The following is a 10,614-nucleotide window of genomic DNA, read 5'->3' as shown; positions in this document are numbered from 1 at the left end:
TAACTAATGTTAAAAAAGAACATATGCCCAACTGAAAATAATTTTACACACATAAATCTAAACCAATCACAATTGACATATACAAACATAAAATAAAATTGTTATCACTTTTTACATTAAAAATATACTAATTAATACATAAAAGATCCTTCTCAACATCAATCCAATTTTTTTTTAAAAATAAACAAATAATTTTTTCCCCAAAATACATCAAACATTGTAGGGAGACATTTCAACCCATATAATTCCAAAGGAGTGCAATAAATGGAATATCCCTCAAGGTATTACCTAAGGTCACGTGAGGAAGGACTAAGAATGGATTAACCATATGTAGGCAATGCATATTTAGCATAATCATTCATAATTTATAGATTAGGGTTTTCGATTGTTTGAAACCCTAGAGGTGTGTAATAGTCGAAGAAAGCATGGCGACATTGTCAACATTCATGGCGACATACATGGAAAATTCGTCACGATAAAAATAAACCATTAATAGACAGGGAACAACAGATTCCAGTAATTTACGAAGCCGTGGGACCCTAAATGAGCACGCTATGTTAACACTACACAAATTTCGTGTCAACAAATTACACATAATGAACAGGAAAAAGATCATGCTAATTTCAGTGCTTCAAACATTCTCAATACAAATCAATATGATATTATCAGTCCGCTTAAGGCGCCACCCAGCCATATCGATCCTTCTATTTAAGACCGTATTTTATTCCTGCTGTACTTTCAGTATGATTTTATTCCTCATAGTCTGCAGATTTTGGCCCTTTGCCTGCTGTGCCTCGACAATATAACAGACGGTATGGACTGACTTGTTCAATTTTGTTCTTTTAATCCTTTTCTTAGCTGTGATGATTACAAGCATTTTCCTTTTACAATTTAGTTTGATGCATTGACTTCAATCTTGACTGTTCTTCTGGACTCTAGTTTTTGTTTATACCTGTTCGGACTTTTACTATCAACTTCATTAACTAGTCATTTTTATTTGTTTTTAAATCTGCCTTTTTCCATGACTGGTTTGTGGAGTTGAATGCTTGTGTTTTTAAGCATGGAAATAATAAGTTTTGTTTTGTGTGGTTGCTATTTTAACATATAGACAAGATTTTATTTCCTTATATTAAATTTTAAATAATTTTCTAATGCTTTAAATAGTTTTCAAAGTGAACAAATTATAAGTTTCTTTCTTGCATTTGTCCTTTCGAACTCTGACTCAAGACAAATTGCAGATTCAGTTCAGGAAAAGTGAAATTTATCATATCTCATGTTGGAAAGTTGCTTATTAAGTTTTAGAGTGTAGTTCAAAGGATTCCTTTTTTTCCTAGAGTCCTTTCTTGAAATGAAATGAAAGGTTTTAATGAGGAGACTGCTAGTCTAATGGACCAAAAGGCCAGCTAAGCAGCTTGTTGAACTTTCATTAAGTTGTTCTTTTTGTTGTGGATCTGTCTTGTGCAACCTTGCCTCCTCCAAAAGTTCCTTCATGCTGCTCACCTGTAAGCTGTCCTTATACTCGCTGCAAATATCTTTATAAGCAACACTCCTAGACAATGCAGTCTCCACTCTTAAATTAGTTTTCTATTTTTCTTTGTAATCTTACTGCATTATTCAATAAATAAAAGTTTTGGAGCGTGGTTTAAGAAGTACAATAGTTTAAAAAATACCAAAAGAGCTTTTTCAGACCAACAATTGCATTTTGTAAGGTTTTCTAGGGCTTCAAATGAACAGGGCTTCATTGATTGGTTTATCATGTTATTTGGGGTGTTATATTTGTTAATGGTTTGCTTTTCAGATAACATACGGTACTGAAAATTATTTTCCAACGTTGGCTCGTTCTCAATTTTGGCGTTGTAGTTTGATATAAATCTTGAATTCTGGAATGTATCAAGATTTTTCAATAGAAGAAGCCGTTTTCTAAAGAATTTGAACCGAAATTTTAGACGTCCAAAGTACAAAACAACCAAATTTTAATTTATAAAAGCCGTCAGATAGATTCGGTTTTTCTTCAAAATTTGTGATCATACTTTAATCACCTAATAATTCACACACTAAGCACTTTTAAACCCTTTTTTCCTTTTAAATAATACTTATCTTTTTGTCTAAAGTACGTTTCTGAAACGTGTCAAATATACGTTCAAATATTTTATGGTGCCCGCTCATTGACTCAAAATATTTGTCCATCAGAATACACAGCTTCATACACCATTAAAGCTTTATGAATCTCAGGATATGTTCCTTAGGCCCTCGGGGCAGGTCCATTTTCTCTACATTTAACAGGCATTGGCTTAATCACAGCTTTTTCACTGCTCATAGTTCAAATCAATCATCAAATTAATCCCTTGCTAATGGTTTTTTGGCCCTCCCTTTTCTGGGCAGACTCAATTAAATTTAAAATGGCCGTTTTTTTACATTAGAATGTTGTTGGTCTCTTTGCTTGCACGGCAATTATTCTTGGAAATATATATCACAATTTAGCGGTATTTTTCTTAAAGTCGTTTCATATCTGTATACAGCAGCTTCACGAAGGGTATCAATCCGAAACGGCATAACTCTCTTTCAAGATCTAACAGACGTTCTGTCCAACCGTACATAGCGCGGCAGTCCATTATGGGATCTCTTGCGGTCGAGGAAGGCCTGGTATATCCAGCTGCGAAAAGGGACGAGTCCGTAGTGGACAACTATCATGGAACGCTTGTATCTGATCCTTATAGATGGTAAGTCTCTGTATTGAGTGTCTATTGGGGAACAGTTTCTGTGCTTAATTCTGTTGGAAAATTATGAACTGCTGCATTCAGAACTAGAAATACAGTTAGAATTTAATGTTTGTGGGCATATTCACCTTACATCAATCTGTTCTAGTCCAGTTCAAGTGGACCTGAGTAAGTTTCTGTGTACAACTACTTTGAATGTATGGAGTTAGCTTTGGACTTGGGACAAGTTTACCTTACTATTTGTCAAAGCCTTGAAAAGTCCGTAGGTTTCATTTGTATTTTCTGTGATTTGAAATGTTGACTTAAAAAACACTCACCTAATTTTCTAGTCGCACTTCATCATTTACTGAGATTTTGAAAAGATCATATCTACTGTGTATAGAATATGATTTATGTGTTCTTATATTAAGAGTTACACAGGAAGCAAATTACTTAAATCATAGTTAAAGCTAATCAAAACTGAAGTTAGCTGGTTAAATAACCTGTTGAAAACTAGAAAGAGCTTTAAAAACAAATTGCACACTAGATCCTAATTTGACACTGTAAAAAGAATACCTATTTGGCAGTGAATGAGTTAAGGAGAACAATTGTGAATGGTTCTTTCACGTTTAATCCTAATTTGGTAGTGTTAAAAAGAACACCTATACACCTATTTGGTACCGAATGAATGAGTCAAGGAGACCAATTATGTATGGTTCATAAGGCACCATATTTATTTAAGGTTTTGTGAATAGAATAACAAGTGGGTTTGCTTGAAGGAGGAATTCTTATGACTAGTTGTAGTTTGATTAGAATACTACTGGGATGACTAATGTCTTGCAAAGTTCTAATATTTCATCTCCATAAACATCACATAGATATAATGAGTGTTGAATGACTGTTCGTGCTAATAAGAGATGTATTCTTCAAAACCAAAGCTTGTCTGATATGAATCAATAAGTTTGATAAAAAATAAAATCTGATTAAATTATGATTTTTTTTTAGCAAAACAGAATGTAGAAACCTACTTGATCTTAATAGTAATGTAGAAATATTTATACACATTTTTTTAGAAATTCTTTAAATTTTCTTGTCCTGATAATCGTAAATTGAATGAGTTAGGCTGGAAGACCCAGATGCAAAGGAGGTCAAGGATTTTGTTGAGAAGCAAGTGCAATTAACTCAATCCTACCTACAGAATTGTGAGACAAGAGAAAAGTTTAGAAAACAGATCACAACACTTTTGGACCACCCTAGATATGGTTGTCCATTTAGACGTGGCAATAAATACTTCTACTTTTTCAACACAGGGCTGCAGGCTCAGAGTGTTCTATATGTTCAGGTAAACCAGTTATGTTTGAAGTATAAGTGGGTTTGAGGGGTAAGGCCAACTGTTATTTTTAAATATGCATATAAGTTAAAGAGCTTTGAAACTCTGTTTCTTTGAAAAATAAAGAATGTAAACAATAGAATTCTTGGTGTAATGCCTTATATTAGAACTATTGACAGTGTTCTTGAGATGCTTTTAAACCTCCAACTTATTTCAGGATAGTCTGGACGCAGAGGCAGAGGTGTTACTTGACCCCAACACACTCAGTGAAGATGGAACAATTTCTCTAAATATGTATGCTATCAGTGAAGATGCCGAATTCTTGGCAGTTGGATTAAGCTCCAGTGGTAGTGACTGGGTAAACATCAAGGTTATCCGGATAGCAGATAAGACTACAGAGCTCGATTCTCTCTTATGGGTATGTTAAATGGCCGTGTTGAGTATATAGCCAATTTCATAATCCGATGGAATGGAGCAACCATCAAGAAAAAGCCTATAATAAATGACGAAGTAGAAATGAGACACTGAGTTTGTACATTGTTTTCATAACAAGAAGAGATCATTATTTAGGTTTATTATAGTTTAATCTCTGTTATAAGTCAAATAAAATTGTGTCCACACCCATTGTATAATTGTTTGTTTTAGGCCCTTTAACTTCTTTCTTTATGCTTTTAGGTGTTTTGAGTTTTGTGTTATATGTTATTCTTGAGAATCATTAGGCCTTTGTTTTTCACCTTTTTAGTTATGTTGTCTTCTGAGTACATTGGTCATTCTTGGTCACTTGCGAACATTAATATCTAGATTTTATAAGCATTATATTTAGTTGCAAGCAACATGAAAATGCCACGTTTGCAAATAACAAATGGCTTGGGGAAAATTTCAAATGTGTGAATACTGTTCTACAAAAAACAGAGAAACATGAGACCCCTATTTTTTCTACTTGTACATTTAAGTGGATCAGAGCCTTTCCTCATAAATTTGTAAACCCTGCTTCTAAATTATATTGCTTGTTTAGATTTATTTTCACTGTTTTAGGTGTCAATTTATGTTATTTTTCGTTTCTTACCAGGTGAAGTTCTCATCAATAACTTGGAGCCATGACAGTAAAGGTTTCTTTTACAGTCGGTATCCAGCTCCTAAGTACGTACTCTTTTTCTCATACTGACAGGGTTCAGAAATTCATCACACATTTTTGTTTCAATTTTTATAACTTAGGTAGTTTTTAGATTTTTAATGAATCATTTGCTCGAGTACAGAGAAGGAGAACTAGATGCAGGAACAGAAACAAATATCAATCTTAATCATCAATTGTTCTACCACTTCTTGGGTACGGAGCAATCTGAAGATATTTTATTTTGGAAAGATCCAGAGCATCCTAAGTGGACAGTTGGAGCTAGAGTCACTGAAGATGGAAAGGTTTGGGAAACATATATTTTTAATGTTTAAGATAACAGAATGCAACTTTACATATTTTTCCAGACGACTCTTCCAAACCTTGCATAACCTCTTTTCAAGAGTTGAATTACTTGTGATGCTAATTGTAATTGGAAAATGTACTTAACTTTGATTTAACTTTGTAAGAAGTGAACTTATTTGTGGCAAAGCTATGGGGTGATAATCTAACCTCCAATTGCATTTTTCTTTTCCTGCAGTATCTTCTCATAAATATTTTCGAAGGTTGTGATCCGGTCAACAGGCTCTATTATTGTGATCTTGCCGCCCTTCCTCAAGGACTTGAGGCTTTTAAAGGCAAAGAAGAGCTACCTCCTTTTCATAAACTCATTGACAATTTTGAAGCAAAATATGATCTTGTTGCAAATGATGATACCACCTTCACTCTTCTGACCAATAAAAAAGCTCCTAAGTATAAATTGGTCCGAGTGGATTTGAGGCAGCCAGAATCTTGGAGCGATGTAGTTCCAGAATCAGAAAGAGATGTACTTGATTTCGTGGTTGCTGTCAATGACAATCAACTTATAGTATGTTACTTAAATGATGTTAAGCACATTCTACAAGTAAGGGACTTGCGATCTGGCAGGTGGCTACATGATTTGCCAATTGATATTGGGTCAGTTGATCGAATCTCTGGAAGGCGTAAATACAAGGAGATACTTATTTCTTTTACAAGCTTTCTTACTCCTAGTATCATTTATCGATGCAACCTAGATGTTGAAAAACCAAACCTCGAAGTATTTAGAGAGACTACTGTTGCAGGCTTCGATCGGAATCTTTTTGAGGCTAAACAGGTAATTTACTATTTTGTTAGTTTATTCTGTCTTTATCTTTTTTGATTATTTAGCCAAGCTTTGTTTTTGAGAAAATTGGTCTCGATTTTGTAGAATAGAATTAGACCTTACTAAAGCATTAAATTAACTGGATAAAACATAATATACAAATAGTATCATAATAAGTACAAGATCATTTTAAAGTGCTCCATTCCGTTTTTTACATCAAATTCAAGTTGGCTACTGCAAGAATAAATTACAATTTTGTTTATACATTAACCGTGTTATCTGGAACAAAAATGATGCAGCAGTATTTTTAGGAACTGACAAATTGCTTCACAAAAGTTGCTAAAATTGTACAACATGTAAAATGATAATCAATCAATTTTGAAAGGAACAGAGCGGCTGCAACTATGAAGACTCAATTTTGAAAGGAATAGAGCAGCTGCAACTATGAAGACTAATTCATATTAACCTGTTGACAAGAAGACTTTTCTTTGTGTTAAGTACCTCTTCCAAATTAAAAAATAAATTGACTCTCATATTTGTTTCCCTTCTAGCTACCAAGCTCATTAAAGAGTCTTCTAAACCAATTCAAGCAATCTAATGAGTGCTAAGTGTTGTATTCATTGTCATGAGACATGGGTTTGTGCAAACCACTACTCATGAAATATGGGTCAATGAGTTTGACTCAAAAACTACACGGTTGAATTCTGATAGCAATATGACAAACTCAAGCAAAGACTAAAAAATAACAAATTACTTGACAACTGTTAAGTATGAAGATCAGTCGAAGCATACACTAGAACAAAAGACTAAAAACAGTAATGATTGAACAGTCATCTTATGAACTTTTCTTTTGCTGTTTAAGTGTTAGATGCAATTGAGTGCTAAACGTTCTATTCATTGTCATGAAAGATGGGTTTGTGTAAACCACTACTCTTGAAATATGAATCAACGAGTTTGACTCAAAAATTACAGCAATATCACAAATTCAAACAAAGGCTAAAACTAACAAATTACTTCACAGCATTCATTAAAAATAGTAATGCTGTAACAGTCATCCAACAAACTTTTCTTTTGCCCTTTAAGAGTTAGTACCAAATTGTTCCATTATGTCACTATGGAATCCTTAATTAAGGGGAAGAATGCATTGAAATCAATTTTTTAAATATTTACCTCATGCATTTCATTCGTTTCTAATCTGCTTTAGATTAAATACCAGGTCTTTGTTCCTAGCAAAGATGGAGCCCAAATACCAATGTTCATTGTATGCAAGAAAAATACCATTCTTGATGGTTCTCAACCGACAGTGCTATACGGTTATGGGGGCTTTAACATCAGCATAACTCCATATTTTAGTGCTACTCGTATTGCCCCTTTAAGGCATTTAGGAGCACTATTTGCTGTTGCAAACATTCGTGGGGGTGGTGAATATGGAGAAGAATGGCATCAAGCGGGCACTCTTGCAAATAAACAAAATTGTTTTGATGACTTCATTACAGCTGCTGAATTCCTTGTATCAGAGGGTTATACACAACCTAAAAAGTTGTGTATTGAGGGAGGCAGTAATGGAGGACTCCTCGTTGCTGCATGCATGAATCAGGTATGTTCAGACCAGTTTAATGTTCCTCACGTTGTTATCCTCAATATTTTCTTTGTCATTTCTTGTTTTCGAAACAAATGATGCGGGACCGAAAGCTTGATATTCTCTCTTATTTTCCTGAAAACAGAGGCCTGACCTATTTGGTTGTGTGCTGGCACATGTTGGGGTTATGGACATGTTACGCTTCCATAAATTTACTATTGGTATGTCTTGAACGATAAACATTCCATAAATGTAGTTTAAATAAGATTTACATTGGGATATAGCACAAAGCAATTAGTTTAAATAAGATTTACATTGGGATATACCACAAAGCAATTAGTATGCCTATATTGCACCTTCTTATTTATGGCATCTGCTTTTGGCTGTTGCTAAGGAATTTAACGAGCATTTATAATCCTGCAGGACATGCATGGACTACAGATTTTGGATGTTCAGACAAGGAAGAAGAGTTTCATTGGCTTATTAAGTAATAACAAAAATCAAGCATCTGTAGTGATTACTAGTTAAAAATTTAAAAAATATACTAATCTGGTAACTTTTTCTTCCACAAATGACCTTCAACTGTAGATACTCGCCGTTGCATAATGTAAAGAGGCCATGGGAAGAGCTCGTGGGACATGGTATTCAATATCCCTCTACGATGTTATTGACAGCTGATCATGATGATCGAGTTGTGCCGCTTCATTCTTTGAAGTTTTTTGCAGTAAGTACTTCAGATCCAATATTTTGACACCCAAAGCTTTTACTCCAGTTTAGCTTGCAGTTCTTGTTTAATTTTTTTCTTGCTTTCCTTGCACAAATTAGTACCACAAAATATTGATGTTACAAATGGAATGGATTTTTGAAGGCAAAATAATATTGAGGATCTAGTGCACAGATAATTGTTGATGGTTTTACTTAAGTTCCTTAGAGGCAACCAGTCTGATCTAAATATATTTCTCGAGTTGTTAATATGTGTTTTCCCATAATCTTAGAGTAGCTAAGCACACAAATTGTTCATCTTGGGCAAAGTTTGATGTGATTGCGATGTGAGCCATTCAAGTCAAAAGTATACGTGCAAACTTAGTATCTGTATTATCGTGCAGAACAATTTATTGTGCAAGTTCTGGAAAAGTATGCATGGAAATCCGTTGTTTTTATCCCTAAAACATCAAGGAAGGGAACAACTCAGCATTTCATCAAATCGTAGTTATTAACTAATATGCCTGCAAGCCTGCTTTGCACTCTTGGTTTAAAAAAGAAACAATCATATCTGTAAAAACACGCAAAAACACGCATGTAAATTTGATTGTGCATTCCTGGTTAAAAATTATTTTCAGTATTGCAAATTAGAATATGCTAGCACGCATGTTTTTTGTATTTTTAGCTTTTCAAGCCAATTCATGGGTTTTCCTCGTATTGAAGATGCACAATCTTAATGTTATTGGGCAATACACCAGGATCTGAACTTCTCTAAATCTGTTTTATCTTGTTGGTAAAAAGAGTTATTCATTTTGTTTGGAGATTGTCTATAGCTATATGTTAATCTGAGAAATCTCTATTGAGTGGTTACAGACACTGCAACATTTTTTATGCAATAGTGTGGCACATAGCCCGCAAACCAATCCAATTATTGGTCGAATTGATACAAAAACCGGTCATGGGGGAGGGAGGCCAACCCAAAAAGTGGTACGTGTTCTTTTCTTTCCACTCTATTTGTACTTCGGCTTATCAACTGAATTTCACCAAATTTAGAGAAGAGTTCAAATAGTATAATTCTGTAATCTAAGCAATCTATAAGAGACCTTTAATCTATACATGTGATTTTTCAAAATGATTGCATCAAATTCTGGTTCTTTTGTAGATCGATGAGAATGCCGATAAATGGGCATTCATGGCCAAAGTGGTGGGAGCCTCATGGATTGACTAGCTTCTAATGATGTGGCTGGTTGCAGTTGATGTCGGCAAACAAAGAATAGTAATTGTATGATTTGTAATAGAATATTTTGTAGTAAGTTTTCTTGTCACATTTTGTTAAAAAGTGTCCCTATTTCAAAATACTTATGAATTATATTAATGTTAACTGTATAGAAGGCAGACTTGTTCACATAGAAAATGTAACGGTCGTATCCTACAGAATATACACATATAAAGCTATAGACCGTAGATAATACAAAATGAGCTATTCAAAGCCTCGCCATATTGTGTACTAGTTTTTCCGACAAGCAATTGTAAGTGTTATATGCTCTTATTGCAACTAGTCCCAGTCTGTCGGATGCAGTATTTTTGTAACTGTATCAAAACTTCTCTCGGCAACCTGTGAAGGAGAAATTCCATGATCCAAAATTTTAGAACCTGAAAAGTGCAAAATGTGAAACACAAATTCGTAGCATCACGCTTTTATGCGATTGAAAATTGAGAATGTTCAATAGGGCGCATATGCCATATTTTCTTATTTAAACTACATGATTTTGCTAATATGAATATAAAGGGAGCACTAAATGTACCTAACGGAAAAAATTAAAATAAATGGCAAATTGTCTTGTACTTGTTAGGAAAATGGTAATATTAAATATACGTGAATAAAGGGAGCAATAAATTTTGGGGATAAAAAGAAATAGTAATTTTAAAAGAAAAAATTAAAATAAATGACATTGTTCATATACCAGAGCTTATTATGAGAACTTGCAAGAATCTTTGGCATGTTGGCTGAAGAAACAAGCACAATATCATTCACCAAAACTGGTAGGCATGCAATTATTCTCATTTTTAGAT

The 10,614-nt window shown here is 34.0% G+C and overlaps 1 protein-coding gene across 3 annotated transcripts; it reads left to right on the top strand.

Annotated features, from left to right (window-relative positions):
• Positions 1-271: 271 nt before the first annotated feature.
• Positions 272-10,231, top strand: LOC149575942 (uncharacterized). Of its 3 annotated transcripts, none has more exons than XM_089816046.1 (13): positions 272-812; positions 2,520-2,720; positions 3,819-4,038; positions 4,244-4,444; positions 5,096-5,166; positions 5,283-5,442; positions 5,679-6,272; positions 7,477-7,857; positions 7,985-8,060; positions 8,263-8,326; positions 8,428-8,563; positions 9,415-9,528; positions 9,704-10,231. In XM_089816046.1, the coding sequence occupies exons 2-13, from the start codon at positions 2,614-2,616 to the stop codon at positions 9,767-9,769; spliced, it is 2,190 nt and encodes a 729-aa protein (XP_089672172.1). In that variant the 5' UTR covers positions 272-812; positions 2,520-2,613; the 3' UTR covers positions 9,770-10,231. The 3 variants fall into 3 exon arrangements, with proteins under 3 accessions (XP_089672172.1, XP_089672175.1, XP_089672177.1); XM_089816049.1 differs by having other exon boundaries at positions 644-812; positions 2,523-2,720; XM_089816051.1 differs by lacking the exon at positions 272-812 and adding an exon at positions 2,207-2,283 and having other exon boundaries at positions 2,523-2,720.
• Positions 10,232-10,614: the final 383 nt, after the last annotated feature.

Source organism: Cupressus sempervirens, chromosome 1 (assembly GCF_028749045.1).
Source record: "Cupressus sempervirens isolate cs-2001-9-10 chromosome 1, ASM2874904v1, whole genome shotgun sequence".
Lineage (NCBI taxonomy): Eukaryota > Viridiplantae > Streptophyta > Pinopsida > Cupressales > Cupressaceae > Cupressus > Cupressus sempervirens.
Note: the sequence above shows the minus strand (reverse complement) of the source record. Positions and strands in the feature narration are given on the sequence as shown.